This window comes from Myodes glareolus, chromosome 1, assembly GCF_982192425.1.
Source record: "Myodes glareolus chromosome 1, mMyoGla1.1, whole genome shotgun sequence".
Lineage (NCBI taxonomy): Eukaryota > Metazoa > Chordata > Mammalia > Rodentia > Cricetidae > Myodes > Myodes glareolus.
The window spans coordinates 48,046,483-48,066,308 of NC_142026.1; the positions used below are offsets into that span (position 1 = coordinate 48,046,483).

Below are 19,826 nucleotides of genomic sequence, written 5' to 3' on the forward strand. Positions count from 1 at the left end.
TATGGGGAGGGGGGTTAGAATTATAGGAATGGGCCATCAAGATGGCCCCGTGGGTTATGGTGCCTATCACCAAACCTGATGACCAGTCCCTGGGACTTACTTGGTAGACAGAGAGAGCCCACACCCACAAGTTGTTCTCTGATCTCCACAGACTTGTAGTATGTAGCTCCCAAAAAATGAGATAAAAATTGTGCTGAATTTTTTAATAAATCTTTTTAAAGAGTCGTTTTAGTTTTAGTCATGTGTGTATAGCTATGTGGGTGTATGCCCATGAGTGCATCTGCCTAAGGAAGCCAAAGGTGTCAGACCCTTGGAGCTGGAGTTACAATTGGATGTGAGTTGCCCAAGCTGGGTACTGGGAACTGAACTTGGGTCCTTTGGGAGATCAGTAAATATTCATAACTTTAGAGTCATCCCTCCAACTCTCCCTAAAGATACCTTTGAAAGTATAGAAACGATGTTTGAGTCCATCTGAAGAGTTACAGCAAGTGATAGAACTGGAGGGCACCCACCAACTCTGTCCAGCTTATAAAAGCCATTTGCTCACCTTCTAGAGACTGGAAAGCCCAAGGAAAGGGCAGGGGAGGATTTGGTGTCTGGCAAACCTCTTACTGGTTCAGTGGTAGCACCTTCATATGGAGCAAGGATACAAATCTCTCTGGCATCACTGCTACAGGACTAAATATCTGAAGAGAGCCCTCATGATATATTCACTCCACAGGCATCCAATCTAAAACCATCACCTGAAGTCCTAAGATTTCACATTTGAATTTTGGAAGAATGCCAAACACCCAGATCCCACCAGGTAACCAGACTCTCTCTTCGGCTCTCCCTGTCCTATGACAGATGAAATCTCACCCTTGGCTGCCATGAAGGTACCACTGTCCTGATGAAGACCAAGATAACTGTCATTTGTTGGGATGGGGTCCACTGTCCCTGTACAGAGCCTGGCTCTCTGCTAAGCTACGGACAATGTCTATTAACGGGAGTCAGAATCCAGAGCTCATAGGGGTGGCACTGAGGAAGTTGAGTGAGTCAGATTGAAGAAGCCACGGTCGGGGCTGTAGAGAAGAACAGTCTGGTAAATGGGCTATTCTTTACCAGCAAGGCATTCTCTTCATTCTTGCAAACTCCAGCAGTGCCGGGTAACTCGGACTTTTATGATTACTTGTCTCTGAAATGGGAAAAGGGGTATAGTCACACTGGCATCCTGATTGTGGATCCATCTCCGACTTAGCTGAAGAAAACAAAATCATAGTAAATACTCAAGGAAGTTTCTCTTGTGGCCCTCTCTTTGTCTGATGGGGCATATGGCTTAGAGGAGACCCTGAAGAGGAAAGCTGAGAGACAGCAAGTGTATCTGAGTAATCTTTTTCTTATGTACAGAGATTTGCTCTATGCTCTAGAAGCTTCTATTCCCACAAGACTCCAGTCAAAGATGCCGTACACCCACAAGAAACGTCTGTTGCAGCTGCAGCACATCTCAAGGGCGAGTCTCTGCCTTCCAGATTCTGGAGTCTGTAGACTCCCAGGGGTTTAGTGGATGCCTTGAAGGGGTGTCCTTATCTCAAGGTCATTTGTATATGACCTTCTATCAAAATTTCCCCTTTGAATCTTTTTTTGTTATTTTTGTTTTTTGAAGTTTTTGAGACCAGATCTTGGTATGTATTTGTAGTCCATGCTATCCTAGAACTCATAGCAATCCTCCTGCCTTAGGCTCCTGAGTGCTGTAACTGGAGGCATTCGTAACCACACCTAGCCTGCTCTTTTATGCGAGAAATTAATTGAGGTGACTGGACAGCTTAGGCACAAGCTAGGACAGAGGCTTCTGTCTTGATCTGTTCTATGAGTTTCATTCTCTGATTTCTATTTTGTAGCAAGTGTCACTGTAACATTCAGGCACCATACATCTGCTTAATAAAGAATAAACAATTGCTGAAAGTACTTCCCATTTGATAGGCCATTTCCTTGTCATTGGCTAATAAAATTTAGGGAGGAAATGGCAAATATCTCATTTGTTTGACTGATTCTAGTTTTCCACACAATCAATGAAGGCATCCTTGAAACTCAGATTGCTCCGGTTCTTTGCAGAATCTTCATACAGCAGCCTGCCGATGTTCCCTTGTCTCCTGTGAATCTCGGTGCACAGTGCAACCTGGCTTTGACAGGGAGAAGACCTGGTTTGTTTCGGAGCTTTTCTTGTTATTTCTGATCTGTGGTATACACTCCATACCCACACATATGTCTCTGTCCAGCGGGACAGGTGCCCTGTGGTTCAGGTGGCACCATCTCTTCCAGGATGCTGGAACCGCTCAGCACACACAACTCTCCATGGTTGACTCAACTGAGCATATGCTGCATGTCACACCCTTGTCCGGCAGTTTATTCATGTTCTTGATCTGCTTCCTAGACTCCTACACAGGCTGCCTTTGGCTCAGACAACCCAAGATTTTCTGGGCTTTGTCTCCACATTTCAAGACACCTCAGAAAGCAATCCATAAGGCTGCCCCTTCTGGTGACAGCCACTTGTGAAAAAGCATTGGGTTTTGCCCAAGTGACAGCAGCTTTGGTTGTAGGGAAAGCTGGCTGCCTGTGTGTCTAACAGAACTCTCAAAATGGGGAGAGGATGGTGGCTTGTGATGGCACATCATCTCAAATGCCACTTTAGCTAAGTCTCTAGGTGAGCACTGTTGTCCTTTCTCTCCAGGGACCCCATCACAATGAATTAGTTCTCCAGAACTCAATTCTGAACTCGTTACTACATTCACTGCACTTCAGCTTGAATTCCAGAGAACTGCATTTCTTCCTCTTCACAGATCCCCAGCTTCTTCTTTCACAGCAGGGAGGGGAGGTGTCTCACAGTTGCCATGTTTCCTGTTCAGGAAGTCATAATCTGTGGGATGGATGAATGCATATAGCTCTGCCCAGCCCTCCCCAGCCTTGTGTGTCCATGTCTTCCATATTGACACCCCTCCAGTTCTCAGACCACGGTTTGAAAGGATGGTGTTGTCGGGGATCACCAATCACAGATAATACCCCAGCCTCCCCACTTAAGAGATCTGCTTGGTGCTACACTGAGCCACCCAGGAAGTGGAATTCAAAGTGCTGCTCCTAGACAGTGTCTCCCCTAGAGTAAGCATGCTTCTGACAGCAGGTGGAGAGGGGAAGCTTTACAAATTAGATCCTCTATTTGGGGGGATATGAAATGTCCTTTTAGAATTAATTTTATTGTTTTCATATTATTCCAGAAATAGTAAATGCTTTTTACAGAATAGGTAGACCTGAACCAGTCATAAAGTCCATATGACCCCATCTGCCTGCAAAACATAACTTTTTACTTTTCTTTGCAGTGCTGGGACTAGAAGCCAAGGACTTGTATATACTAGGAAGGTGTTCTACCATTGACCAACAATCCTAGTGCAGGACAAAACAGTTTTAACACCTTGGTTATAGACTTGCAAATCTCTCTCTCTCTCTCTCTCTCTCTCTCTCTCTCTCTCTCTCTCCTCTCTGCTTGTGTGTGTGTGTGTGTGTGTGTGTGTGTGTGTGTGTGTGTGGTGTGTGTGTCAGAAGAACTGTGGAGCAAATCCTTTGGGAGAGCAATAAATCTCAGATTTATTTGTGCTATTGGTTCAAGTAAGATCATTAACTATTTGCAGGATTGGCTGGAGCTGAAATTTTCTGTAACTCTGTCTCTTTTTCCTTCTATTCACCCATCTCCCCACCCGTTTGCTCCTATCCATCCCTACCCAACTACCCACCTACTCACCCCACCTATCTACCGATCTCTCCACCCACCCACCCCCACCCATTGATAATGTGCGCATCCATCCATGCCCTCCAGGCATCAATCAGTTGGTCTATCAGCCTACTCATGTGCCCATCAAGCCATGCATTCATCCATCAGTTATCACTTATTAGCTGGTCATGTATTTCCTAATTGAGTATTGAGAGACTGACATGAAAATCCCCCGAGAAAAGGCAGGCTGACTGATTGAGAGCCTCCTCGGGGAGTCTCCCACATGCAGCGTGCATATTTACAGCATTCACCAAGGACCAGATTACACAGTAAAAGATTAACATCCCTGCTACACAAATTAAAAATCCTCTATTATGTGCAGCATGGACTAAGCCAGCGGAAGATCAGGCATCTTCTCTTTGAACAACATAATTGAATACCTCTCAGCCTGAGCCCCTTGCTGTATTGATTTGAATTAATTATTTGTGCATTTGTACTCTCCTGGCTTCCCCTGTTCTGGAGTGTCCCACAGTGCAACAGTGCACAGCCACCACGTCTCCAGCCAACATCCCGAATCTGAAAGTGTTAACACTTCTAACCACAATCAGTCAATCCAATGGAATCTGATTTTCTGATAGAGAGACTTGCTTGTAAAACTGACATTCTATTTGATGGGAATTAGCATTCTGAAACATGAGTGCCTTAGCTAAAAGCACCCATTCATTAGATTAGGGTTTGGAGAAGCTGCAGGAGGTGGCCGTGGGAGGTGCTGAGGGCTGAGGAAGCCAGCTCTGCTAACCACTGCCTAGTCTTTTGCTATTTAGAGAACAGAAATCTGCTGAACTGCACTTGGGAAGTCCACCAGCTCAGTAGATACACTAGCAGATTGTGTTGAAGACACGCTTTCTGCAGTCTTTTTTTTTCAAAGCCAAACAGGAAAAAAAAAATTGTATTCTGTAATTTACCCAAAGAATTATGTAGGGAAAAAAAATAAGTCAATATGTTTAAGGAAAAAGGAAATCTAGGTCATCTGTCATCCAGTTTAATTTTGTTGGTATCTTCTTAAAGGGAAAACAGGACACATGTTATTCTGAAAGCATCAGTTACCTGGTTCGGCCTGGGAGTTAACTTAAACCTTTGACTCCAGCCCTCTTGGAGAACTCTGATTGGCTGCCCTGTCTCCTGACCCTGGAAAGCCACTAGAAGGGCCACAGCCAGCAGGGACTGTGGGGGTGAAAGATGGATTGGAAACGGGTCAAAGTACAAGCTCTCATGCCCACAGGTGCTGGGACCATGTGCCTGAATGAGGCAACTGGGTGTCACCCTGAGTGGCAAGATCTCCGGGAAGCTTGGAGACGGATTTGGGGCGGCTGTGGCTTGGCACTTGTCAGTTGTCACCACGTAGGAGTGTAAACCCCATGTGTTTGTGTATTATAAGCTAGAGAGCTGGGTTTTTAATGCAAGTACCTGGTGTGGTAAGATAGTGATAAAACTCACGATTGCAGGCCAGACCAAATGTGTTGTGTGTTAGGTACAGCATGAGACCACCCAGGTTTCAGATATAGGTGAAGATGGAACTGGAGGTGAGTTTGGCTTGGGCATGTAGAGATGTTATTGTGTGTGACACAAGGGCCCTAGAAGGTTTCTTTCCTCCTCCTTTCCTTTAAGTTCACCTGTACAGACACGATCCATCACTCGCTGTCATGTTTATGATCTCCTGCTGTTGTTCTCTGCCTAGGATCTCATTTATTCACTTGCTAATTTTTGATAATGCAGTAAGTACCCACCTCTCAGGCTAAAAACAGAGGCCTTGATTCTCACCTGCGTCTACCCTATTTTCTTGAAAAATAATTTTATTCTATTTCATGTATTTATTTATTGATTATTCAGTGTGTGTGTGTGTGTGTGTGTGTGTGTGTGTGTGTGTGTGTGTGTGGCTCTGGCACACATTCATATATCAGAGAAGAACTTTTGGGAGTTGATTATTTTCCTTCTACCACAGAACTCTGGTCATCTACCATTATCTATTAGGTATGTTTCATCTGTGTATGATACATATCAATCTTACCGTTTCAATATAGTCAGTCTTATCCTTCTATCCAGCATATATCAGGCATCTGTTGGCTCTGGCTCAGCTTTGACTTTTATCTAAAGGGCGTTGTACTGCATACAGTGTTTGGGACTTTCTTTTTTTCCCAGTTAACAGATGCTGAGACTCTTTGGCTCCTCGTTGTATGTGACTCATTCACTCTGACCCATGTGATATTTCATCATGAGAATATTCTACAACATCTATCCACTGCCCTGCTTACAGGTATTTATTTCTAGTTTATATGAAAAAAAAAACTTCTATAAGATTCTGGTATACATATTCAACCAATGTCTCTGTCACTTAAAAGAGATCACTACTGTTGGTGTTTCTATACCTTTCCTCATGTTGTGTCTGCAGTCACAAAATGGGACAGGTCTCTAGTAAAGGAATAAGGGGAATGGCATTCTCTCTCTTTTTTTTTTTTATCTTATTATGCTTTATTTAGTCATGTTGGGTTGTTACCTTCTAGAAGCATGTTCTTTTCTTTTTTCTTCTTTTTTATTTAATTTTTTTTTCATTTTACATACCAGTCCAAGTTCTCCTTCCCTCCCCTTCTCCTGCCCCTCACCATCTCCCATCACACCCAATCCATTCCTCAGAGGGGTAATGCTTCCCTTAGGGAGTCAACAATGTCTGGTATACCAAGTTGAGGCAGGACTAAGACCCTCCACCCTGCATCAAGGCTGAGCAAAGTGTCCTACCAGGGGACACTTCAAAAAGCCAGTTTATGCACCCAGGATAAGTCCATGTCCCACTGCCAGGTCCCCCCAAAGATCAAGCCAAATAATTGTCACCCACATCCAGAGGGCTTAGTTCAGTCCCATGCAGGATCCCCAGCTGTCACTCCAGAGTCCTTGAACTCCCACTAGCTCAGGTCAGCCGTCTCCGTGGTTTTCCCAGTCATAATCCTGACCCCCTTGCTCATGCGATCCCTCCTCCCCCAGGAGCTCATCCCTGTGCTTGGCTGTAGATGACCACATCTGCTTCCATCAGTTACTGGATGTAGGCTCTATGATGACAATTAGGGTAGTCACTTATCTGATTATAGGGGAAGGCCAGTTCAGACACCCTCTCCTCTACTGCTTGGAGCCTTAGCTAAGGTCATCCTGTAGATTCCTGGGAATTGCCCTAGCATTGGGCTTCTCCCTAATCCCATAACGGCTTCCTTTATCAAGATATGTCTTTTATTGCCCCCCTCTCGGTTCCTCCCCCAACTCAGCCATCTCAATCCCTCATGTTCCCACCTCCCTCCCCTCCCCTTCCCAGTTTTCCCAGGAGATCTTAACTATTTCCCTTCCCTGGGGCCCTCCATGTGTGTCCCCTTAGGACCCTCCTTTTTACCTAGCTTCTCTGTGGTTGTAGATTTTAGCCTGGTTATCCTTTGCTTTGCATCTAATATGAACTACTTAATGAGTGAGTACATACCTTATTTGTCTTTCTGGGTCTGGGTCAGCTCACTCAGGATGGTGTTTTGTTTTTGTTTTTAGTTCCGTCTGAAATGGCATTCTCTTATTCTTAGTGGACTGTCTTGGTTCTTGACTGATGACGGCAGGGACCCCTGGGGTGGGGGGCAGCAGTGTGACTGCACAAAGTCTGGGCATCCAGGCTGGCTGGAGTTTCCCTGTGTAGAAGTGTACATGAGCACAGTGCAGATACATGCATGAACTATGTAGATGTGCTGAGCACCTTGCCATGTTTTGCCCAGGAAAAGTGGAGGCTGAACTCTCAGAAATGCTGGTCGAATGTAAATCATTGTTGTCAGCAAATGTAATGTGGGGAGGGCTCCTAGCAAAGACACAGGGGTTGCACCTCATCCATAAGCATCAGAAGCCCCTTAGCGCTGAGTACAGTAGCCCCCACGTGGCGCTGCTTGTTGTACTGAAACTAAGGGCCACCTTGTACAGGTCAGGCAGACCTTGTGTCCTCTGGCTCAGAGCTGCATCTAGGAGCATGGATTTAGGGTGAGAACAGAATTTTGAATGGTACTGTGTCTGATCATACCACATTCTGTCAAACTCCAAGAATTTCTGTCCTTCTCACCAAGGACAAGTTTTTAAAATTGATTCCTGCCAAAGAACATGAGTAATATGGCCCTTGTAAGGTACTACCAACCAGCATGCAGTCTTTATCAGTACTGCAGAATTCAGGGCTTTCCCCAGGCCTGGGGCATAGAGCCCGCTACGTTCTTCTCCTATTTGCCTCCTCTCCCTCACTCAACCTGTGGATCTTACTCTTCCTCCAGCCCTAATTATAAAGTAATTGTCATTCCAACCTCCAGAGTTCCACTGGGAACCCTGGAATGTAAGCAGATTGGGTGCTGCTCATAGGCTGGGACCAAAGCACCCCACTATTCAATGTGTGCTTATAACACAAAAATAAATTATCTTGTCCTTGGACCTTACACATGCCGGTCTTTGTCTGAAACCAAATATGAAAAGGACATGGAGTTTACATAGTGAGTTTTGCATTTTTCCAGTTTGGGTGTATGCTTTTCTTTTCAGATTTATGTGCTTAATGTCCATATCAGTGCAGGATATACTTCTGTCTTCCCAGAGCGCTGCAGGAGGGGCACAACTCACAAGTTCGCATGGTGATCTGCAGGTGCATACTTCCTCCTTTGTGTCCATGGTGAACTAGCAGCAACCAACACACAGGGTCCAGGGCCAGGGAGTTTCACTCTTGCTTCCTGCTAGCCAGAGCTTCTGTGTGAGCTCTTTTGTCCTGTTATCAGAATGCACTTCTTCCATACTCTTGTCATTTAGTTCTTAGAGCATCTGACAATTGTTCCTGCTGCACACTGACCAGGTGTCCGGGTTGTCCTCCATGCTAGAAGATGAAGTATTTATTCCTCTATTCCAGATGCCATTTTTTATTGTTGTTGTTCTTTATTGGTGTTGTTTTGTTTTGTGTGTATGTGTGTGTGTGTGTTTGGCTTTTTGAGACAGGGTCTCACCATGTGATTCTGGCTGGCCTGGTACTCTCTGTGTAGACCAAGCTGGCCTTGAACTCACAGAGATCCTCCTTCCTCAGCCTCTTAAGTCATGGGATTAAAAGCATGTATCACCACACCCATCTCTAAGGTGCTTTGAGAGCCCAGGAGAGCCGTGTATCCACAGGCCACCTACCTCTTTCTCATGCCCATTTCTTCAGGGTGAGACCCTCAGCATGCACCTGGTTTACTTCACCTGTGCAGCAGGATCTGGCTTTGTTGATGGGGACAGATTTTCTTCACCCTAATCCCTGCACTGGTCACCTGGCACATCACCCTGTCTCTAACACATGTCTCCATTCAACTTGGCATCTGGGAAGTGCCTTTTTCTCTTCCCAAGCAGAGGGCTAAGATACACAGTGACATTAGTCAAGTATAGTGTTGAGTTCACCATAAAAACAGATGATCTTTCTGGACAGAGTCACTATCCACCAGACACAATGGTTAAATCTACAGCTCAATTGATGTTGATCAATAAAAATGGAAGGTGGAACAGCCTACCAGAAACAGTGATCCTGAGGATTTCTTCACATAGCACCCAGTGCACTTGCTTCATGCCAGGGTCTCTGCACATGTGTGACTTTCCAAACATGAGATTCACATTTTCTCTTACATAGGCAATAGATCATCTAAATGCTGAAATAGTCAGAATAGGCAGGGTTGCAGTACAGTAACAAGCAGACCTAGCCCCCAAACTGACTGGGTTGAAATAAGTAAGGCTCATCCCTCATCAAACCATTTCTATCACTGCTACCCAGCAGTAAGGTTACAGAGATGTTGTTTGTCAGTGGGTGGGGTGTGTCTCTTGCTATTTTGAATGTTCCTGTTGTCATATTGGAAGAGAGTGCTTCAGAGAGCCTTGCATCAGCAAACAAATGTCTTGGATGAACGCGATCTTCCTGTGGGTGCTGTGGCCCCCACCTGCCACTGGATGCTAGAAACTGTTGACAACACATGCTGAGTTAGGAGAAAGGAAGCATTTGGTGAGTAACGTTGACAACTGCACATATTTGAACCAGGTTAAGCCAGGCACAGGGCCTTACATCTATATTCCCAACATTTAGGAGGTTGAAGAGGATACAAGTTCAAGGCTACCCTATGCTGCATGGGAATTTCAGGATAACCTAGGTTATAGCGTGAGATCTTCTCATTTAAAGAAAATCATGACATTAAAATAAGCAAACCAATCTAAAACTAAAACAAAACAAACCCCCCAAAAAACAACAGTTGTAAAAGTCTGGCTATATTTTAAACAAACCACAGGCCTGGATATTTAAAAGGAGTCCTAAAATGAAATTAATAGTAGGTAGCTCCCATGGCATATTAGTGTCTCTGAGACGTGCAACCTATCCCCAAACTCACAGATTCAGAGGTCAAAAGCCATCCCTATGGTACAAGGTAAGCGAGTACAGACAACTAGCCACCTCTTATTTTGAGGCTCACTAAAGCTGGGACCAGTGCAGGCTGGCATTTCAGCTCACAGCAGGTAAGTGCACCTCAGCTCTGCTGAAGGCTGGGAAGGAAGGCTGGCTCTCGGCTTGCACAGGAGCTCGCCTTCTCTCAGGATTCATTCTTGCTTCTGGGAAGTCCCCTGTCTCTTGGCAGGCTAGGCAGATACTCTTGTCTGCTTGCTGTGGCCCAGCCAGGTGTCCTGGACTGCCTTCCGCCCTGGGAGACATTCAGCTGGTGTCTGTGAAGAGGAGGTCACAGTGTCTGGCTGCAGCGGGCACTGAAACTGGATGGTCATACATGGCTGTAGAAAGTCTATTTAAAAGGGCTTTTTTTTATTCAACTGTTATTCAGCAATATACAGTGCAGTTTTATAAACAACTATACCCTTGTTTCCAATCTTTATTTAAAAATAAATATTATTGACAGTGAGTTTTAATTATGGTGTTTCTTTTTAATCAAAATGTCTCCAAAGAAATAATTTAATAAAGAAAAGCCCCCAAAGAAAAAGTAAATTCAAAAAAAAAATTTCTAAACACAATAATCTCCTAAAAATATTTTACTTTGTCAGAAAGGCTTTGACCCAACTTTTTTTTACATATTATCCTCAAAGTACCTGCTCAACAGTTCGTGCAAAATGAAGACTCAGAGGGAACGTGAAGGAAAGAAACAGAAACTAGACATTGCTGTGGAGTGCTCAGCGCCCCATGCAGACTGCACGGCCTTCACTCCATCCTATTTGGAAACTCGATGCGTTACTTTAAGTCTTCTAAATTTGTGTTACTGCCCCAAAAATAAGATTTATTTATTTCTGCATGGACTTCTTCATGCTTCCCTTGGTCCTTGTGTCCATGTGGCAAGGTCCTCCCCCGGGTGGCTGCCTAAATTTTATGGCTGTCAGTGTCCCAGCAATGGGTGCAGGAACCTGTGCAGTGCTAACAAGAGCAGAGACAGCAGAGGGTCCGTGCTGTAGGCAGGGCCAGTACCTGCAGGTGAAGAGAAAACACACAGTCAACTGGACTCCTGAGAACCTGGAACCCTGAGGCCGACCAGAGCCGAGGGAGGCTTCCCGAGGCTTCTGAAACCACAATGGCCAGCTGGAGGCTGCCATGGCTGCTTTTGTTTAAAGATGAAGCCAAATGTGGTCAGACACAAGTGCGCTTGTCCTGGGGCAGATGTGCTAGACATTGCTTTATTTCACTAAAGACAACCTGCTTCTTTGGTTCTCAGCACAATTCTTCCAAGTGCCCTCGACATGAAGGCTCACCTCGCCCACATCCTCCACATCTCACCGTTCCAGCTTCCGTGCCACCTCTCCAAGTTCCTGTCTAAATGGCACACACCTCGGCATCCTCACAGGTCCTGTTATGGGTGGTTTCTGGGTGTTAGCCTTCCTTCCATAACCATGCTGTCAAGCTGCTCCTTGAGATGGGGAGCTCAGTAATCACAGGCTGGTGTGGGTGACTACCTGAGATCCCACGCACCTGGCCCCACACTGTCTGTATCATATTCACCGTTTTCTCCAGTGTCTGGTCTGCCTCTGGGCCCTAACCCCATGCATGTCTTCATCCTGCCTCCTCCTGGCCACTGCTTGCCTCCTCCCCTATTCTCAAAGTGTCAAGATGTTACAAAGACCTCTCTGTGTAGCCAGGAAAAGTCTGCCAAAGAGCCCTGGGCTCCTAAGCTGCAAAATGCCCTACTTCTCCTGGGATTCCTTGCTCTTCTGCCTTGGTGCCAGGGGACACCATTGATGAATGGGATACTGGAGGACATCATTGCTGAATGGGATGCTGGGGGACACCACTGCTGAATGCGATGCTGGGGGACAGCACTGCTAAATAGGATGCTGGGGGACACCACTGCTGAATGGGATGCTGGGGGACACCACTGCTGAATGAGATGCTGGAGGACATCACTGCTGAATGGGATGCTGGAGGACATCACTGCTGAATGGGATGCTGGAGGACATCACTACTGAATGAGATGCTGGGGGACATCACTGCTGAATGGGATGCTGGAGGACATCACTGCTGAATGGGATGTGGAGGACACCACTGCTGAATGGGATGCTGGGGGACACCACTGGTGACTTCTCTCCTATACATTTAGCCTGAACTCCCAGCAGGCTGGACTGCAACCCTATACCCAGAAGGACTGTGGGAGACTCTTCATCAACACCAGATTTGCAGAAAATGTGGAGACTTTGCAAAACTAAAACTGTCTGCCCTAGCTACTGCTAGGGCAACTGGATCCCTCGTCTCTATTAGGTCAGATGAGGGCTTTTCCAACAAGGTTGGGACTGAATGTAGTACTATCAATCTCTTCTCCTTTTGCATACTGATCCCAGTTCCCACTCCATCCCCTTCTCTAGTTCCTTCTACCTCCCACCCACCACATCCCCCCATTCACTCCTCAGAGAGCATAAGGCTTCCCAAGGGGAGTCAACAACATCTAGCAAGTCTCTTTGAGGTGGGACCAAGGCCCTGCCCACTATATCTAGGCTGAGCAAGGTATCCTTCCAAAGAGAATGGGTTACAAAAGGGTAGTTCAAGCACTATGGATAAATCCTGGTCCCACTGCCAGTGGCATCACAGACTGCCCCAGTCACACAACTGTCACCCACATTCAGAGGGTCCAGTTTGGTCCTATGCATGTTCCCCTGCTGTCAGTCTTGAGTCCGTGAATTCCCACTAGCTCAGGTAAGCTGTTTCAGTGGGGGTCCCCATCGTGGTCTTGACCCCTTTGCTCATCCCTCTCTTCGAATGGACTCTGGGAACTCGGCCTAGTGCTAGCTATGGATCGCTGCATCTGCTTCCATCAGTTGCTGGATGAAGTTTCTATGATGACTGGCTTTCCCCTGTAATCAGATTAACTATTATCAATCTTAATAGTAGAAGTACTGTCAATCCTTTTCTTTCCTTTTAAGTTTTGATATTAGTCTTTATTTAGAATTTATGAGATTTGCATTTATATCATTTCCACCCTTCTCTTCACCCCCTCCAACTCCTCTAGTATAGGCCACTCACTTACTCTTCTCAAATTCATGATTTCTTTCATTATTATCTCTCTCTCTCTCTCTCTCTCTCTCTCTCTCTCTCTCTCTCTCTGTGTGTGTGTGTGTGTGTGTGTGTGTGTGAGAGAGAGAGAGAGAGAGAGAGAGAGAGAGAGAGAGAGAGCGAGCTGACCACTTGGGATTGGATAGCTGTCAGTGGGCTCATCCTTGGTAAAGACTTATTCTCCCCCTCTGTAACTTTTTATCTAGGGTTTAGATCTTGTGAGTTCTTTCCTATCTCTGTTAGCATGTCATTTGGTGTTGCCATTGTGCAGATCTTGTTGAGGCAGCCATGTTGTTGAGGTTTTATGAGCATAGTTCCTTATCATATATAGAAGACACACTACTGTCAAGCAGACATTCTGGTCCTCTGATTCCTGCAATCTTTCTTCCTTCTTTCCGAGATCTTCCCTGATCCTTGTGTTGCAGTTAGTTTATTTTTTAAATTTGTTCTTTTAATTAGCATTCAAAATAACAGATTTCATTAAGACATCTCCATCCATGTCTTTATCAGACTTTGTTCATGTACAACCTGGTTATCACGTCTCACCCTAGTCTCCACTCCTGCTGGTCTCCTCTCCAAATAGTACTCCTTCTATTTTCATCACACAAGGAGACACACACACACACACACACAAACACACACACACACACACACAAACACACACACACACACACATACACACACAGAGAGAAGAGAGAGAGTTTAAAGGCATAATACTTATCTTTCTGAATCTGGCTTATTTTGCTTAACACAATAGCTGCTAATTTCATCCACTTTCCTGATCTGAATAAAATTCTAATGTGTATATATAACCCCATTTTCTTTATACAGTCTGAGAACTTCAGCTAGTTCTGTATCTTGGTAATCGTGGCTCGTGCAGCAGTAAACACGGATGCCTGGGTGTGGTACACTGGCCTCCAGGTGTATACTTAGGCATGATGTAACTGGATCTAGCCATTATTCTTTTTGTCCAAAGAATTTTCCCATAATCTAGCTTTCTCCACCTGCAACTGTGTATGTGATAGAACTCATGCTCCATGCCTACTCCTCTCCTTTATGAAAACGGAGCTGAGCAGATGATCCATTCAGAATCTCCATGACTCCAGCTGCCCACGTGTGGACTGGTGCTGGCTCACACTGTGGAGTGAGGAGGCAGATCTCCTGTGTCCAGTCTTTCCAGAGATGCTATTTCTCTGCAGAGCGCTGGCCCCAGTTAAGAAGTCCATCCAGGACCCCATCCAGACCCACTAGCCTTCAGATCTTAATTTCACAGTCTTTCCTCCTGCCCATCCACAATCTGGCCACTCTGCTTTGGCCATCGCCAGCAGAGAGAATCGCAGCAGAGAGAGATTGCTACAAGGACTACAGTCCTCTTTTGCACCTCCTCATTGTCACAGATTGCTAGGAAGATGGATGCAGTGATAGGTGAGTTGATGGACGGCTAGAGGTCCGGGTAGAATTCACAGGGGCTCTTGGGCACATGGAAAAAACAGTCTAGAAAAAAGGATAAGGGATAACGGTGTTTCTTGAGCACCTATAGCTTTGAGACTAGACGCCCAATGCCTAGACTTTGATGGCTACATTCTTGCAAATCATAGCACTGAGGTAGGCTCAGGCGACAGAAACAAGCATGAGAGGTATCTAAAAGCAGTTGTGGAAAGAATTTCAGACCATCAAGATATGCAGCAGTCAGAGAAGTGGTCAATGGACATGTAAACCAGGCAGGGGATGGCTGACCAGGTGGTACTGCAAGCACAGGAGAGGTAAAGCAAGATTTAACCTTGCCTTCAAGTACCCCCTTGACTTACTCACTTGCTTAATGTTAAAAGACTGAAGACTGAGGACATAGCTCAGTGGTCCTTAGTGTGCACAAAGTCCTGTGTTCAATCCCTACTTTGGAAAAAGCAGCTCGATTCTCTGTGCTGGGCCAGAGGTGGAAGTACCAGGAACAGAAGGACCACATGATGCTGTCTAAGGTAATGAGCATGGAAGGGAGAGATCAACATCTGTGGGGTCTTCAATGTTGGATGTCTGCTTGATGGCCACAGGGGTTCCTAAACCTAGTCCTGTTACTAACAGCCCCTTCACCTCTCTGGGTCTTGTGGCGTACACCATAAAATTACTGAGTGTCTTGCCAGTGTCAGTAGGCTGGAGTTTAAGCAGTTTCACAGAGGCAGGCCATGTGCAGCCTTCCTCCTCACCAATATACACATTCTGTGATAGCACCTCCCTTACATGACCTGTTGTAGATAGTGGACCAGAGTGAGGCAAAGTTTACAGAGGGCTGTGAACTTTCAGAATGAACTGTCTAAGCCCGAGTCAGCCTTCTGAAGCATTGGGGTCATGAGATGTCCTAGATAAGGTCCCTCTAGACCAATCAATCCCTAAGTGAATTGGCACCAAATACCTAACTGAGCCCAGCAGAGACCAAGTGAGAAACTTCCCAGGTGAGCCGAGAGAAATCACTGTGTTGAGTAAGTGACTGTGTTGGTTTGAATGGCACTATTAGGGAGTGGCTTTGTTGGAGTAACTGTAGTTCTGTTGGAGGACGTGTGTCACTGTGGAAGCAGGCTTTGAAGTCTCATATATGGTCAAGCTGCCGCCCGGTACCTCAGTTCACTTCCTGTTGCCTTTGGTTCAAGATGTAGAATTCTCCAGCACCATGTCTGCTTCCACACTGCCACACTTCCAGTCACCATGCTCCCTGCCGTGACGACAATGAACTAAACCTCTGAAAATGTAAGCTGCCACCTCAACAAATATTTCCCTTTATAAGAGCTGGCATGGTTATTCCCTGCAATAGAAACCTAAGACAACGACCATAATGTCACACGAAAGTCACTGAGTTGTAAGGTCCTCTGTCACACAGCAAAAGACATTCCATAAAACATACAAACAAAAGCAGCCCAGACAGTCAATGCCATGCAAGCAGTGGTTTCAGAAAAGACCAGTGTGAGCCAGGTGTGTTAGACACACTTGCAATTCCAGTACTTAGAAAGTTGAGACAGGAGGATCTACCTGGGCTACATAGTGAGACCTTCTTTCAAAAACAAAGCAAAACAAATAAACAAAAACGGGATCTAGGAATATATCTCAGAGAGACAGCATTTATCCAAATGTACTGGGCCTTGGATTTGACCCCCAGAACCACACTGATAAACGTATACACAACATTTTAGGGCTGATTGGATGCTCAACATGCAGAGGCACTTGCTTCAAAGCCTGGCAACCGGTGTTCAATCCCCAGAGTCCCTGTAAAAGCGGCAGGGGAGCACCAACTCATGAACAAAACTTTAAAAGGACCATCTTGTCTGAACAGGGCCGAAGAGCTAATTTTGCGAATGCTCTCCCAAGAGGGAACTTTTCCAATGTGCATGAACTGTCTCCTCATTTACTTCTTTTTAAAACACCCCTAGAACTTAATGACCAAGGGGTCACATTCTTGAGGAAGAGCTCCTGTTGTGATGTCTAGCATCTGGGGCCCGAGTCCCTACCTCCCTGTCTCCCAGAGGCAGTAGCCAGGACTGTTCACTGCAATCCAGACAGGTGCAACTCAGCTTGACCCTGTATAGGGCACAGGTGGACAATGGCTGAGTGGGTGTAGCTGGGATGGGCTCAATCACCTACCTTGGGGCCTCTTTTCTGACACTCCTAGAATATGGGGCTGAAGAGACAGGCTGGTGTGCTGAACTGATCAGATGCTCACAGTCTCTTTATCTATTTCCTCCCTTCCGAAGGTGAATCAAGAATAGTGCCAGAGTGCACACCAGTGTGTTAGTCATGATGAAGCTGGAGATTCAGGCAGCCCAGGAGGTGAGGGAAGCCCCGGAAAGAGGAATGGCTGGTTCATCTTCACCTCAAACCAGCACTGCTGCTTTGTTGATCATTCTTAATGAAACCGAAGCCTGTGAGACTGCTAATCAGGTGTGGTGTCATATAATTATAGCCCTTAGGCAGAAGGATTGCAAGTGTCAGGGCAGCCTGGCTGCATACTGAGACCACATCTTGGGAAGGGAATGGGAGTGAAAGGAGGAGGGGGTGGGGGAGTAAAAGGAAGTAGGGAAACAGGACAGTTGGGAGTGCAGATAAATAAAACATAATAACTAAGAACTAGGAAAGATACAATGGACATGGATGTGTGTGTGCTTACATGCACACTCCTACACATACACACATCTCAGTCCAAGTAGCTTCTGCCTGGGAAATTCACCATTTCCATTTATCCAGCAACAAAAGAATTACAAAACCCTGTCAGAAAAGAGCATGGAATTGTTAAACCCATTTAATGTTTTGATAAAGAAATGAAGGAGGGTGTGTCCGGGCTTCCTCTTGGGTAGAGTCCAAGCCTGTGAACGAAGCTCCCAAGGTGGTTTACAGTTGAGAGCTGAGTTCTCCCCATCAGGGACTCACAGAAAGAAAGCACTGGTCCCAGGTAGAAGTGTCACTTGGGGGAGGTCTTGGAAACGTTAGGTGGGCCTGGTTGGCGGGAATAGGTCACCTGTGATGTGTCTTGTGCTCTCTCTTTCCTGTCCACCATGCGTTTGAACAGTCTCACACCATCTCGTGCTCACACCATGATATTGTGCCTCACTGTAGGCCCCACGCAACAGAGTCAGAGACAGAAGCCTCGTGAAATGGAGCAGAAACGCAAATTCCTCCTTTTACGTTACTTGCGTTGGCTGTTGTGACACAAGTCTGACTGACACAGAGATCCCTGTGAGGGTGGCATTGCTGCTCACACATGGGCCTGGGGTATCGGGTCTGTGTGGAGAGCTGAGGAACCTCTGACCCAACCCCTGAGAGCTGCAGCAGGGCTGGGGAAGGCTGGCTCAGCAGCTAACACACACACACACACACACACACACACACACACACACACACACACACACACACCACTCAGCCAGAGACTTTTCAGGGTTGCTCGCAGACTGCAGTTTTGTTTTTGTTTGTTTGTTTGTTTGTTTGTTTGTTTGTTTCAGGCATGAGAAGTGTAACTACGGTTCTGATATTTTGGGGTCAGTAACCTGGTTCTGGCTCTGGTAGCCTGAGTGGGTTGGAGCTCATTTGCAGGTTGGCACTGCAGGCTTTGCCTATTTGTGCCTTCCTCTGCAGAACTGTGCAGAACGGGGACACATAACGTGCAGGCAGGTTGTTACTGCCCCATCTCTCATGGACAAAGCCATTCCACCCTTGAGCTCGGCTGTGATGGAGGATTCCTGGAGGGTGTGCCTGCAGCCGGCCCCCTTTCTACTGAGCGCCCTGTGGTCACGAAAAGCTGCTGTGTTCTTTGTGAAGTTCTAACCCTGTCTTTTGAACAAAGACTTCTTGGCTAAAAAAAATTAAAGACCCAAACCATGCACACAGGATGGTGGTCCTTTGGGTACCCATACTCAGTTGTATTGCTTTCTTCTTCTGCAGCCTCAGTGAATGAGACAAAAAGGGCTGCCCCAGGAGCGAGCTTGAGCTAGAACCTCCACTCAAGGCTGGATAGAACCCTCCTTTTTTAAGACAGCGTTTACCCACCGTTCCTCCTCACATGCTCTGAGGACCCTGCCATTCCAGCTGCACCTCTGCTCTCTCTGGAAGCAGCAGACCCACCCGCCCTCCCACCTCCAGAGGAGAACAAAAAGGACACGGGCAGCATCTTGGCCAAGGTCAATGTCACACATCATGTTTTCTCTACACATCATCCAGAGGCCCCAGCAGCACCACAGCAGAGTCTGTCACTTCAGGGAACTGTCCTTCACCCTTCATCGCCATTTCACACCTCCCCCACTTCCTGCCTCTCTAGTTACAACCCTTTCTTCTGCAGAACCTATCTGCAAGCAACACACAAAGTGGCCACCCGAGGGTGGAGCCAGAGTTGCAGAAGGGTGAAAAAAAAAAGTAAATTCTAATCCGACACACTAAAAATTAGGAGACTCCACGCATAGATTGTGAAAGACCCAGGCATTAGCACCCTGCCTTGCCTTTGCCACTAATGCTGTGTGTCCTTCTCAGCAGGAGTCTCCAAGTCCTTGCCCTCCTGACCCCCAACCCAGACCCAGGCTAGCTGCCAGCCACCACCCTGGCCTCTGTGCAGTGGATTCCGGTACAGCCTTTCTTGGTCACACGCATCCCCACACCCTGCCATTTGCCGATGTCCGAGTTCACAGCGTCTGAGCCAGCTCTGACTCAGGACTGAGGAGGAGTCTGGCTTAGATCCCACTAGGTCTGCGCTCAGCTGCGCAGTGGGCAGGGGCAGGTCCCTTCCCTGACATGGGACTGCCCCTCCTGGCACGCTCAGTTCTCATTTCCCCCCTTGGATTCTACCCGGGTCCAACTTGCTGCTGAGTGTGAAGATGGCAACATGCAAGGCTGCCTCCCCTGTTGTCATTTTAATTAAAGCCTCTTCATGGATATTTATCTAAAGGGAGCCAATGAGGAATAATTGTGCACTAAGGGAGTTTGTTTGGGTGGAATTCATTTCTGCCATAAAATTAACGTGTGCTGGTAAGTGGG

The 19,826-nt window shown here is 46.4% G+C and overlaps 1 protein-coding gene across 3 annotated transcripts in view; it reads right to left on the reverse strand.

Annotated features, from left to right (window-relative positions):
- Positions 1 to 10,583: 10,583 nt before the first annotated feature.
- Positions 10,584 to 19,826, reverse strand: part of Vstm2b (V-set and transmembrane domain containing 2B) — a 31,214-nt gene continuing 21,971 nt past the window's right edge. For all 3 annotated transcript variants that reach the window (XM_085695705.2, XM_048442081.3, XM_087906101.1), the window contains one exon: positions 10,584 to 11,255. In XM_085695705.2, the coding sequence (XP_085551831.1) occupies positions 11,167 to 11,255 (89 nt within the window). In that variant the 3' untranslated portion in view covers positions 10,584 to 11,166. The remainder of the gene's footprint in view (positions 11,256 to 19,826) is intronic.